At 43.7% G+C, this 13,785-nt stretch overlaps 1 protein-coding gene across 2 annotated transcripts; it reads left to right on the top strand.

Moving 5' to 3' along the window:
- The first annotated feature begins 313 nt into the window (after positions 1 to 313).
- On the top strand, positions 314 to 13,325 carry SERP2 (stress associated endoplasmic reticulum protein family member 2). Of its 2 annotated transcripts, XM_073345094.1 has the most exons (3): positions 314 to 797; positions 5,075 to 5,147; positions 12,916 to 13,318. In XM_073345094.1, the coding sequence occupies exons 1-3, from the start codon at positions 714 to 716 to the stop codon at positions 12,954 to 12,956; spliced, it is 198 nt and encodes a 65-aa protein (XP_073201195.1). In that variant the 5' UTR covers positions 314 to 713; the 3' UTR covers positions 12,957 to 13,318. The 2 variants fall into 2 exon arrangements, 1 of the variants encoding a protein (XP_073201195.1); XR_012159065.1 differs by lacking the exon at positions 5,075 to 5,147 and having other exon boundaries at positions 719 to 797; positions 12,916 to 13,325.
- Positions 13,326 to 13,785: the final 460 nt, after the last annotated feature.

Here is a 13,785-nt window from a genome sequence, read left to right as displayed (position 1 = left end):
ATCTTGGTCCCCTTATTTCCCCCCTCCGCCGCAATTTTTTATCCCAGTGTTGGCCAGGGAGCAAATTCTGAGGGCAAGTGAAGGCCGAATTAGGGCACCACCTACAAGGGTGTGACTGGCGTAGCTGCAGGCGACGACTCACCAGCCCCGCCGGTGCGCCCCACGCCCGGAGCCCAGAACACGCCCACGCTGGGCAACGCGCGTTAGAACGCTCGCTCCACCCGTCCCTCTCAAACCACCAATCAGCGCCTGGCAGCCGCCTCCCGCAGAACCTTGTCTCCTGCAGCGTTCCATCCACGGAACGCTGAGAGAGAACCTTTGGCGGATGCGCCACTCGAGCTCTGGCAGCTCCCTGCTCCGCACAGTGCAAGCGGGATGCGCGCTCGCAGCCAGGGGAACGCGGAGGCTGCAGGCAGCCCTGGCAGGTGCCGTTTGTGTTTAGGCAGCAGGGGGACCGGAAGGGTAGGAGGAAGCAGGAGAGGGTTTCCTGAGATGAGAGATTACTTCCGTCCATCCATCCTGCCAGCCCCCCTCTCCTCAGTCTGCAGCCAGCTGGGGGTACTGAGGAACCAGCGCTGGGTCTCAGGGCAGTAGCAGCCACGGTTACTCCCGTCACGGGGGTGGGGGGTGTTCTGTTGGCTCGTCACAAACCAGACCCAGAAGCCAGGTGGCCTCCGGCATTTCTGAGCTCTCTAAATCTCCACCCCAGAGCGATGGTGGCCAAACAGCGGATCCGGATGGCTAACGAAAAGCACAGCAAAAACATCACACAGAGAGGGAACGTAGCCAAAACCCTGGTAAGGTGACATGGGAAGAGGGGGCAGAGGGGATTGCGAGGAGGCAGGGCTTCTCTCTGCCCATTCCTCGGCTCAACACGTGGGAAGGTGTGGGAATCGTGAGCTAAAGGGTTAACAAGCTACAGGAGCCCCAGGGGAAGCAGAGGATGATCCTTCTTGTGCTGCTGACGGGAGTAAATGCTCCAGCCAAGCTAGGGGTGTGGAACAACGGGATAGTAAAATCAGGGGCTCCTGTCCCAAGCTGCGGCAGAATGGAGGAAATGTCACACCACGATGACTGAAGGTGTCAGTGTCTCCTGGAAAATACACAGCAAAAGTGTTCACTAGGAGAGGAAGAGATTGACTCTCACACACCTTCCACCTAAACACTCAGAAGGGGTAGAGTCTGTAACACAAAGAAAAATATACACACACCCCAGCCACTTGAGAAGAGAGAATGCAGCACACGCAACACATCCATCCCTGTCTAGGGGGACATGTATCAGTATCCACCAGGGCTGGCTGCTGCAACATTACAGCTGTTGGAAGTGCACAGGCATGGAGGTGTACTCTCAAAGGGTTCTATCTCGCGAACAGGGATAGCACCAAGGGGAGTTATTGTGGTTTATTTCCTGTGGCCTCTGGTTTTTAAGAGATTCAAACATAACAGTTTATTTGACTTTACTAATTGTAAAATGGGTTTTTGTAGATGAAAGTCTTTTAGGCCTCTGAATCTCTTTTTTCTTGGCTATTTTATTTGAATGAGCTGTTTAGCTAGTTGGTCTTTATGGCTTTGTCTTGATGAGGAAAAGTAATTAAGTTTAGACCAGTTTAGTACAAGTTAGCTGAGTGCAACCTGAACTTGACCACTTTTCCTAGTCAATACAAAGCCTATGTCAATAGAAAAGAAGTAACTCGGCTGTGATCCCATTTAGTCTTTTAGGGCTCACTTCCACCCTCAGGTACAGTGGGACTAAAATGGAGCCCTTACTGAGTTGGCAGGTCAGCTGGGACAACAGCCCTCACACCTGATGAGGCAATAGCCTTCCAGCTAACGACATCTTGCTTATTACTTTAAATAAAGGTCGCACTTATGCTCCAGTTGTATACGCTGAGATAGAAAATTGAAGAGTTTAACTGTGCTCAGATTCATGCATTTTGGTATTAGCAATGGACTCGGCTGAGCCACTGACATTTCAGCTGCTTAAATTCAGAGTGTTCAAAAGGGCTCTTAGAAAGCTGGTTAATGGGAAAGATTTTCGTCTGAGCTCTAGCTCCCCTTTTCTCAAAGTTGTTTAGAGCTCTTGCTATTCTAATTCCACCCACAAAACCTTGAGTGTTTATTAATAGCTCACTATTCTTTCAGAGCTCCCCCCACCCCAAGAGTAACTGTTTCAAAGAGAACCCTGTTACTATAATGTCAGGGAACTGCTGGAAATTCATAGTTGGGATTTTTGCTTTGCCAAGAAGCTCTTGCCACTTAGGGCTTGTCTACACCTGTAAATGTAAGCTGTAAGGCAGCAACAGCACCACTGTGGGGTTTAGTGAAGATGCTACCTATGCCGACGGGAGAGCTTCTCCCATTGGCATAGATACTCCACCTCCCTGAGAGGCGGTAGCTAGGTCAGTGGCAACATAGCGCTCACTGTCTACACCAGGGGTTAGGTTGGTATAACTCTGTTGCTCAGAGGTGTGCATTTTCTACACCTTTGAGCGATGTAGTTGTACTGAAATAAATTGTGATTTAGGCTTGATCTACACTAATCTCTTAACTCCCCCATCCTAGAATCCTGAGTGACTGAGCTAGCCCAGAAAATGGGATTTCTGTTCAATGAGATTTGGCTGTAATCTAGTGTTAACCTGGGTGAATCACACTATCACCTTAAAGGTGACCTGAAATGCTCTTTTTAAAATACATTAAAACTGCTAAAGTTTTCAAATCCTTAACACAATAGGATGAGTTCTTTAAAAATAAATAAATAAATGCATTTTAAATTAAAATGTTTCAAGGTTGATTTAAAAATGCCAGGCTGTGGGACAGTGCCCTGCCAATGGCCAAAAGTAAGGGACATACCTTTGTTTTTTATTTACCACAAGTCACGTGACTGTTTTTCTCTGTTGTTCCTACCACTCGCTGATGCATGAAGCAGCTTGTCTGGAGGAAGTGTCTGTGACTAACAACAGATCTTATCTCTGGTGAAACAAATTGTCTGTGACTTTTTTATTATTTCGAGGCCTCTCCTGTTTCTGATAATACTGAGCACTTAGGGTTTGATCCTGCACCCTGCAAGTCAATGGAAAAAATCATACTGATGAATGGAGAATTAAGCCCTTATGTAGCACTTTTCACCCAGAGATCTTGAAGTGCTTTAAAAAGCATTATTAACACTGTTTAAATAGATGGGGGAAATGGAGACACGGAGAGGTTGTATGACACACCCACATTAAGAGGGCAGGTCGGTAGAAGAACCAGGGATAGAACCCGAGTCTTCTGATGTGTAGTCTGGTGCCCTATCCACTGGATAATTCTACCCTCCTCTTTACTGTCATCCCTTTGGTTTTTCTCCTCTCACTCTTCTTTGTTTCTGACCTTTTTGCTATCCTTTCCCTTCCTTCTCTCTTTTTTCACTTCTCCCTCCTCCCTTCCAGTCTGCTTACTAGCTTCTCTCCTCTCACCCCATCTTTTGCCATTCTCCTTCCATTGGCCACTTTTCTGCCTTTAGCCTCCACTCACTTGGCACTTCTTCCATGCAGCGCTTCTAGAATTAGATAGTAGCAGAAGCTCTAGCTTTCTAAAAATCAAGCTGGTTTGGATCAGGACTGCAGATCCATTATTATTCATATTTGTAACATAGTACCCCCTAGAGGCCTCAACCAAGACCAGGGTCCCTTTGAGCTAGGCACTGTAGAAACACGCAGTAATAGACAGTCTTTGTGCCAAAATGCTTACAGTCTAAACAGACAACAGTTGGGAGAAAGCAAATATTATGGTTGCCATTTTGCAGATGGAGAACTAAGGCACAGTGAAATGAAGTGACTTACCCAAAGTCACACAAGATGTCTGTGTCAGAGCTTGGAATTGAACCAGATCTCCAGAGACCGCAAGCATCACAAAACCATCCTTCCTCTAGGCACAATTCCACAACTTGAACCCAGATATGACTTTCAATTCCTTCTTTACTTGCCTGCCCAGTCCTGATCTTCGTGCTGTGTGAATCCTCTGCTTCCATTGATTATGTCCATAGTATCTCATGTCATCATATAACCCTCCGCTCATGTCTTGGTTGGTAAGAAGCTTCTAAGTCCACCTGTCCACCTCTTCCCTCTGTGTGGTCCTTGAAATCTTACAGTTAAGATGTTTGTATTTATGCTTAGTTATAAAAGCCTCTATCTAGTGCTCTAGGCTCCAAACAATAATCATACATCAAAACAAAAGTCAGCAGTTCAAACTGGCCATAGAAGACCATCAACTTCTTCCTTCCTTCCTCTCCCCTTCCAAGTGACCTGTTAGAACATTCAGTCATGCGTCCTTAAAATAAACTGACTAGAGTTGTGACTGTTTATCAAATTTATATTTAACTTAAGGATATTTTTGGCACATGCTGACCAAAATAAAATAAAAAATGAGTGTCCTTTGATATTGTTTTTCACAATTTCCTCTCCCAGTGGATGGGAATTGGCTGTAGGATATATATGTTTAGTTCTAAAGTGACAACCCAGTCAGGGAACATAGTTATTTTTCAAGCATCCCACATCTATTAGGTATCTCAGAAAACACCTAAGAACATATTTTCTGTCTCAAAGAACTTAAAATATAGATAGAACAAGGGAGACTAGTAAACAGCCCAACTGTGGGAGGGGAGAGGACAGAAATAGATAAGCAAACATTGAGGAATAAAACTCACTTTACCTTTCCCTAGAGAAATTCAAGTCGACTGATCTGCAGAGAATCTGTGAGAGTCATTATTCTATTTAAAGGGGGGGAAATGGGAGATTTCAATATTGTTGAATTAAGCTGTCTGATCTACTATAAATACAATTATCCTCTATTACTCTTCTGTTAGCGTATTGTGCTTCAGCTTTTCCTTTCAGCTTCTTAGCATTCCTGTGAAGCAGTTATGACAATAGAGTAAACTGTTTTACGTTAGACCTTTTGAGTATGTTCACTGTTTGAGGTTTGAAGCTGAAACCCCACCAGTTCTTTATCTTGATTTTTTGCATCTATTTTTAAATGAGCTACCACGACAATTGGTTAAACTGGTAACAAACTGAAATCTTCTTTTCCCCCCACATTTTAGAGGCCCCAAGAGGAGAAATATCCTGTAGGACCATGGCTACTGGCACTGTTTGTTTTTGTTGTCTGTGGATCAGGTATGAACACACCACTGAGAATAGATAAAGAAGGGGTGTGGGAGGGAGTTGAGCAGACAGTAGAAAAGCATTTAAGAGCCTGATCCAGCTCCCACTGAAGTCAGTGGCATGGTTCCCATTTACTTCAGTGGGAGTGAGATCAGACCCTAAAAGTTTGTGGACAAAATTCGGACCCAGGATGCATGCACACAACTTCCACTGCAGCCAATGGGAACCTCTGTGTGTGTATTTATGAATCGAATTTGATGCTTGGCATACATTGTGGCTCTGGATCTGTCCCAGAGAAATCTACATGAGCATTTAGGAAAAGTTTCTGGAGATTGCAAGTGGTTTAATTTATTTTTCCTCTCAACTCTTTATCATTCGTTACTTATTATATAGTCTTGCTTAGCGCAAATGCATCCTAAGAGGAAAGCTTTTTACGCTTTCAGTCTAAAACTGGAGTTTCATTTCTAAGTGGGACCGGATGGCTCAAGTTTCCATGTCCTCTTAATTTTTCTTTCACCTCTAGGCTGTAGGTTTGAACCTGGGCTGGGATGGTAATAGCGTTACCATGTGATGAATGTGAAATATATTCAATGGCCCAAACAAAATGAGTTCTTTGTAGTAGTCCAGTTCCTAGCAGACAGGTGTCCAAATCACAAAATCTGCATTACAGTTTGGCTGCAGGTGGCACATCTATTGGCAGAGTCAGAAAAGAGGCCACTGAATGGGAGGGATTTAACTACCTTCCAGAGCCGAGTTAAGACTAAGTAGTGTGCAGGAGCATATGATTCCACTTCCTTTGCTGCGCTCCTTTTGTACCCAGAGGAGTTTCTTTCCCCAGGTTGTCAATCTAAGATCTTTCACAAGACGCGTGTTTTATAGTAATTTTTTTTGAGCCCCAAGATGGAGCGGGTCATAGACAGACCCACCCTGGAATAAGGATTAGTCCATTGGTATTGCTCTGTTCATAGAGCTACCCATTGGTATTGCATTGCTTTCAGAAATGGAATGCAGTGACCTTTGTGTTGATGTCTGACTTAATAAATGCCATTTTTGAGAATTTTCTGGGCCTATTTTTCACCTAATCTTAAAGCAGGATTTCAACTCCCCCCAAAAACAAATGGTAGTTTGATAAATCCACCACGGCCCATTGCAGCTAGATGTGTTCTTCTAAACGGTGCTAATGTAAGGCCTGATGCCTCATTCCTTATGCACCCAAATCTCTCCCTCCCACCAAAGTCAGTGGGAGTTTTTGGTGAATTTGGGTTGTCCCTGTAGTTATGGATTGCTAAAGCTAACAATCATGTAGAGCATAACATTAGACTGCTGCAAACCCTCCGGCTTCAGCTAGCCTGCAGCTCCAAAGACATGTAATGGAGTTGGGTGTCCTGTGAACTTTCATGTTTATTTATTCCCTTACATGGCCTCTAACTAACAATAAAGATGGTGATGCTTTTTAGACACATCAGTTGTGATGTCAGTGTCTCAAGAAATAATAGTTCCTTCCCATGACAAGATATCATGTGGTTTCAAACATGCTTTGGCAGAAAGAAAGAAAGAGCAGGGTCAAAGTGCAGTTCCCTATGTAGTTATTAGTTCTGTTGGGAGGGGGGGGGCACCGAAGAATCCCAATCAGGGCTCCACTTTACTGGGCAGTGATGACCAAACAACATACATGCAACCCTGCCCCAGAGCTCACAACAACAAAAACGCTAAGAAAAGTGACAAAAAACGAGTGATTTTTTAAAAAATGAAATTGAAAATAAGTCAATAAAACAAAGTCAAAATGTTACTTATTTTTAGAAAATAAAACTAGGTTAAATAGCTGAACATAGGAGATACAAAGAAGATAAATAAATATGCTGGTGATAAATGACAGAGTACATCCAATTGATTGCCAAGCAAGAACATTTTGTGGTATTGAATTCAACCCTGCATTCTTTACTCATGCTAACTAATCACTGACTGAAATGGGAGTTTTGCCTGGTGAGAACCATTGAATTGGTTTCATTATCTGAAGAGACATCATAATAATGTGGCTCAGATGTTTATCTTTGTCATTTTTAGAGCTCTATCAAACGTCAGTATTTGCTATGGCTATGTTTGTTCTTTCAGTAGTGAATCCATTAGACAAATGCCTCATTTTTCCACAAACATTTTCAGGGCTGTTCTTCTGAGCCATTGCAATCACACATGGCTTTCACTGTAGTCCTTTTAATTATTCTTGACATTGGGCCCCATCCCCAAGGTGCCAGGCACTGTACAACCATGTAACAACCAACATGGAACCTGCCCCTGTTGCACATCTCTTTGCACCATGCAAATCAAAGGCCAGATTGTGCCACTGGACGAAGTACGCGCACCGCTACCATTCCATTTGCAATGTGGACCTCAGTTTTGAGATGGTGCCATTTTGGAAAAGGTATATTGGGGTATTGCTGCACAAGGAAGGGAATTCCTAGCTTCTGTAGCTCAGATTTACAGATGTTAAAGCCAGAGAAGACCACTTGGATCATGTAGTGTGATTCCTACATTTTGCAGGACTAGTCTCCACTTAATTCCTGCAAATGTCTTATCCACTATCCGGTCACCTCCATTGGTAGCCTCCACCCAAAGGCTGTTACTGTTGAGAACTTTTGCTTAATGTCTAACCTGAACTTTTTTCCTTCCTTAGCTTCAGGCCATTGCTCCTTATCTACCATCTTCTGAGAATGGAATAATTCCCTTTCTTCATTTCTGTTATTACCTTGAAGGTATTTATAAACTGTGATCATGTTTTCTCCCAGCCCTCCCCTAGTCTTCTCTTTTCTAGAACATGCCCATTTAGTTCCCTCCCCCAGTAGGTTATAGACCCGATCCTTGTGTCCTTTGTGTTGTGTCTGTATATACTTCCTAAATGCTGAGGACTGGAAAGAAACACAATATTTCAGGTCTGCTACGTAGTCTGGCCCCCTTACCTTTCTAGTTTATACATGTGAAGCCTATTTACGTATCTGAGACCAGCAATGGTTTCTGTTCCATTTGCTTGTTTTGCAGTGGTGTTGCACTTGAACCGAATATTTCGCTTGCTATCTTACTATCACCCCTTGGTCTTGGCAGACATCCTGTTTCCCAGATAGCTGTCCTCCAGTTTGTATCAGTGCTGCTTACTTCCTCTTCCTAGGTGTATGGCTTTCGTATTTGATTTCATCTCATTGCATGTAACCCACTCTGCAAAATGATTCTTATCCTTCTGTGTAACTGGCTCATCCTACAAGGTTGAGATTGTCAGCAGTTTGAGCATGGTTGAATTTACATCTTCCTTTAGATTACTAATTAATGTATTAAATAATCTGGGGCCTAGTATGTGCCAGTGACACCACATATAGAGAACTTGCCATTTACAATATCTCTGTTCCTCAGATCGTCAGTCAATTTCTAATCCACAATTTGGAATTTGTATCTTGGTATGAGTCACTATAATAGAATTAAAATATGCTGGTATAAGAAAAATCTTATTACGATGAAGGTCCCAGACACCCGAAAGCTGAGGTACTATTTTTCAGCTCTGCCACTGATTCACTGTCTGAACTTGGGCAACTCACTTAACCTTACTGTGCCTATGTTCACTTATCTCTATAAAGGGATATAATGCTCACCACTTCGAGGCGATGTGAAGTAACATTAATTAAGGATTGCAAAGTGCTTTGAGACCCTAGAATGAAAGTAACCATGTGAGCATGAAGTATTATTGTTGTGAAAGCTGGCTGGTTTGCAAGGCCAGGTGAGATTCTAATCTAGTGATACAGGATCTGTACAACACTGGGGGACGCAGGTGAATTTACCTGAACTGGAGTTGTTTGGTAAATCCATCCATTTATTTACTAAATCAGTAAAGAGGACAAAGAAAGGTAATTGTGTGAAGTGATCTATTTTAACAAACACGTTGGTGTAGAGATGTCTTTCTCCCAAATGTTTACATTGACTATTATTTTGTATGTTCAGAGAGTTTGCCTAGAACTACTGTCAAGCTAATTGGCCGGTGCATGTTCTTCTTGTTACTTCCTACTCCCTTTGCCCTTTTTACAAGCACCTCTGCTGACCTACAGCATTTACTGAAGAGACTGAGCTTCCAAGATTTCCTTTGCAACTTCTTTTAGGATCTTCAGGGGCATTGCATCCACAGTTATAGATACTTTGCTCCATCCGGCACTCTAGCACCAACTCTTTGTTACTCTCTGCTCCTGGCATCTCCAGCAATTGTCTCTAATAATTTCCCAGAATCCTAAAGGAGGTTGTCCCATTATCATTATAACGAGTTGAAAACTGAGCACCAATAGTTATTTTTTCCAATACAAGATAAATGAAGCTTTCCAGCTAGGTTAGAGAGCTGACTTGTTTGCACTGGTCCTTCTCCCCTCTCCTTTTGACCCTTCACTTTTCTGATTGTATTTCTAGATTCTTTATTCCTTGCGACAAATTCTCTTCCTCCCTAGATCTTACACAATTTCATTTTGCTGGTTTGCTCCTTTTATGCTCCTCTGTGGCGAGCTTGGACCTACTCAATTCACCCTCCTCTTCATTTCCTATACACACTTCCTTCAGTTTCAAGTCTTCCTGTATCCAGCTCTTCAGCCTAGATGGGTTTTTACATGCATCTTTCCTCTACCCTGCTGCCTGGTCCAACTGCAACTCATTTTATTCCGCCAGTTTGCTTATTTCTGCAAGGTTTGCAGCATGAACACGTAGTGGAAGGTTTCTGCCTTTTAGAGTTGGGGGTTGAATCCAGGAAGGTGCTGAGGATCCTCAAATCCTTTCAAAGCCCCATGACTAGTCACACAATTATAAATGCCACCCTTGGTCTCCCCACACAAAGCAATCATGCTGTCCGAGCACCCAGGACACCAGGACCATTTTAACGCCCCTGCTTCATGCCTGCTAAGCCATCCTTGTATTTTTAATACTTGAGATGCTGCTATGCAACCAATAGAACTTACTCTGCTTATTAATAATCCTTTGGATCGGTTAGTTACTAACAGGCCTCCTTTCAGGGTTCTAATGTCCATGTTGAATATTGTCCCCTTTTAGTGCCTCCCTTTCTGTCTCCCCCGTTTCTCTTAGTCAGCCATATACTCACTGGCACTGTTATTCTCTCAGCTCTGCTCTCCCACCATTAAGTTATTAACTTCTCAGAGTCTAGACTCCCCACTTCCTTTCTCTCTCTCTCTCTGAACTTCCTCAGCAACTCCACTATTTTCCTGTTCCTTGCTGCACTTTGGAGTCAGATGCTATTAAACAGATTCACTCACTGGTTTACAGGCAGAGCTGGGTGCTCCGTGGAATTTGGGTTTTATAAAACCTCTTGCAAAAATAGTAGCTTTCTACAGTACAGTGGGTCAGGCAAACTGGGCCCGGCCAGGTGACAGAAGCAGGTGATTTTCACTAGTTTTGCTGCTCCATAGCCTAATCGACTTATGATTCAATTTAGTATAATATTGCAAGAGGCTTAACTGAATGGACTGCAGGGAAAATCCCATTTGATTGAGGAATCCTGTTTATTTAAGCAAGAAAAATAAATCTCAGAGAAGTGAATTATAAAAGCACTTACAGAACAAAATACAAAACCAAACAAAATCGTGTATTAAAAACATCTACAAAATCAAAACCACAAACCCTACCCCAAGCGGAGTTTCCACACAAAAGAACTGCCAGAGGCGCTGTGAAATCCACTGTGGACTTTGCTATTGCTATGGATTTCCACAGAAGGTGCTCAGATAACCCAGTGATGAGTGGCAGTAAAAAACTCTGTGATAGACAGATCAGATAGTTCCAGGGCCAGATCCTCAGCTGCTGGAATTCGGCATCACTTCCTTGACTTACATACACCAGCAGAACATCTGTCCCCTGAAGTTGGCCGTTATTTTAAGTATTACCTTAAATAAATGGGTTTGGCGTTTAGTGTCCAAAATGAAGGCCTGACTCTGCAAACCCTTGTAGAGGGAGTCCTTAACCAAGCAGCAAGTCTGTACGCCCGCTGGAAACCTGCGTCCTAGGGTGGGTAGATAGACACCTGCTAGGCAGCTCAAGCTAGCATGCTAAAAATAACAGTGTGGCTGCAGTGGCAGCTTGGGCTACTTGCCCAACCCCTTGGGTACTTACATGGGTGGCTAGCCTGGGCCACCCACTGTGGCCACACTGCTACGTAGAGCGTACTAGCTGAAGCAGAGTAGTGTGTCGCTGGGAAGCACCGTCCCAGCTACTATGTAGCCGCGCCCTCCTTGACTTCAGTGGAGCTTCTCAAGTGTCTGCAGGATGAGGGCAGAGACTCAGCGTAAATTACTGCAGCTCAGCAATCAAAGTCACCCTTCCCGATCTTACGCATTTTACTGTCTCGGTTTAAGAGGAAGCGCGTTTTTCTCAGTTTTTCTTAAGTTTTACAGACACACACCTCAAAACTCTAAAAGGGCAACGGACGAGGGAGCTCTGTGAAAATACGCTTGCAGGGCCCGGGTCTTTTCACGGGACACGCTCAGCCCCTGCAGCTGCGTCAGCACAGACCGACTCGTGTGCTTGCACTCCCTGGTTCCAGCAGATGGATGCCATTCCAGAGCGGAGGGATTAGGAGGCAGCGATGGTACAGATAAAGAGAACTTACATCATGTTTGTATAATTAAGAACCACGGCTCGATCCTGCAGCCTTTCAACGTCCCTTGAAGTCAGTGGGAGTTTTGCTCGCATGAGGTCTGCAGAATCAAGTCCTTAGTAATTAGTGTATTAACTATACTAAAGGACAGGAAATACAGTTACTCAATGCTCTGGTCCTTTTCTCTGTGGAGGTATAGGACCAGTTTGTGCCATCAACTTTGATACCAATAGAGATTTCTGTTTCAACTGTGATGGCACAATCTGCCTCATAAGAACGACCATGCTGGGTCAGACCAAAGGTCCATCTAGCCCAGTATCCTGTCTTCTGACAAAGGCCAATGCCAGGTGCCTCATTTCCATTTAACCAGTTCTGGGGAACTGTCCCATCTTCTGATCTGAAATTTGCATCCCACACGGCTAGTAAACAGTAGTAAACACTGCTCTTGTTTGTGGGCTGCAAACATAGGCCCCAGTCTTGAGAGTCTTCGTGGGCAGACACACGTACAGTGGGGCTCTGCATGGGTCCACTGGAACGGATCTGTTTGCAGGATTGAGATGACAGTGCCCCATCCGGCAAAACCTTGCTTCCCAAAATCATCTTCCATGCAGCTCCTCACATGAGTGCATTTTTGCAGGATTGAGCCCACGGTATGGAATAATACAGGAGTTTAGATGGCCCAACCCCCACAAATCAGCTGCAGCAATAATTAAAGTAGGCTAGATTTGTGAGAGGTTGTATTCCTGTTACTGGTCTACCTACTTATAAGGAGCCGTTTTATAAACGGCCCTGTAACAAGAAGTGATTGTTCCCAAGAAAGAGACCCACCAACTGGTTAAGTGTACGCAGCTGTGCCTGGCAGCGGTGCTGCACACACTCTAGTTGAAGGGGTCTAATCCCTCGTCAGCGCCGGAGGATTTACGCATGGTACTTCCATTAGTGTTCTAGACAGTACCTGGGTAATCCTTTTTGCATCAATGGGGGGAGTAGGCCACTACTCAAAAGAAGTCCACTGATCGAAGCACTTGCAAGATAACATCTAATCATGCATGTGAGAACACGAGCCATTCAGCTGTTTAAAGCCGCAGTATCGGAGTACAGGATTGAATTTCAGGAACGTTAACCAGCACCTCAACAGCCTCTCTTTTTGCCTTGTTGCAGCTATCTTTCAGATCATTCAGAGTATAAGGATGGGCATGTGAGGAGCTGCGTAGATTCGACATTGCCTTATCATCCAACATGGTGGACCAGATACAATTTTAGCCTGACTTAAATGTGAAGAGCTCTTATTTGAGAGTACCTGTGCGTTTCCTCTTGAATGGGGCAGACCAAATTACCTGCTGACCTGTCGTATCGGTTGTGCATGTGTTTTAACTGCCACAGCAGAAAAGGACATTTTGCTTTTCTATTGACTTAATGAGTTAACCACATTGGTTAGCTGTCAGTGCTGTTCAGTTGATTTATTTCTTTTTACCTAATGTATTTGTGTGTGATCATGTGAGTGCCTGTTTATCTACTCTGTACATTCTAATTGTTTTATGCTGAAATTTGTTTTTATTACAAATAAATATTCATGTTCAACTTGACTACATTTGTTCCATTTTTCCAAATGTATGGCTGTATAAACCGCCTCCCCTCCCTCCCCCTTAAAACACACACTAATGGCCAAATCTTGAGTTCCTTACTCAGGCAAATCTCTCAGTAGATCTGATTTGCCCTCACACAGGTGTAAATCAAGAGTGGCTAGAGTTAAATTCTTTGGAGTTACAAGAATTTTACATTGGTGTGAGATGAGAAATCAGGCCCACTGGAAGGTTTGTCCGAGTAAGAACTAATTAAAAACTCACTTAGGACATTGGGAATAGTTGTCATGATATAGCCATTTAGGAATGATGTTTTCATAGCAGGATGGTTTCAGGATTTTCCTTTGACTAGAAATCCTCTGAAAGTTGTTTGCAAAAGAAAAGCCTTCCCTTCCCAAAGCAATGGGAGTGACTCAAGAGGAGATTAGATGAAAAGGTTGGCGTCCTG

The sequence above is a fragment of the Lepidochelys kempii genome, chromosome 1 (genome assembly GCF_965140285.1).
Source record: "Lepidochelys kempii isolate rLepKem1 chromosome 1, rLepKem1.hap1, whole genome shotgun sequence".
Taxonomy (NCBI): Eukaryota; Metazoa; Chordata; order Testudines; family Cheloniidae; genus Lepidochelys; species Lepidochelys kempii.
This window is presented reverse-complemented; position numbering and strand designations above follow the sequence as displayed.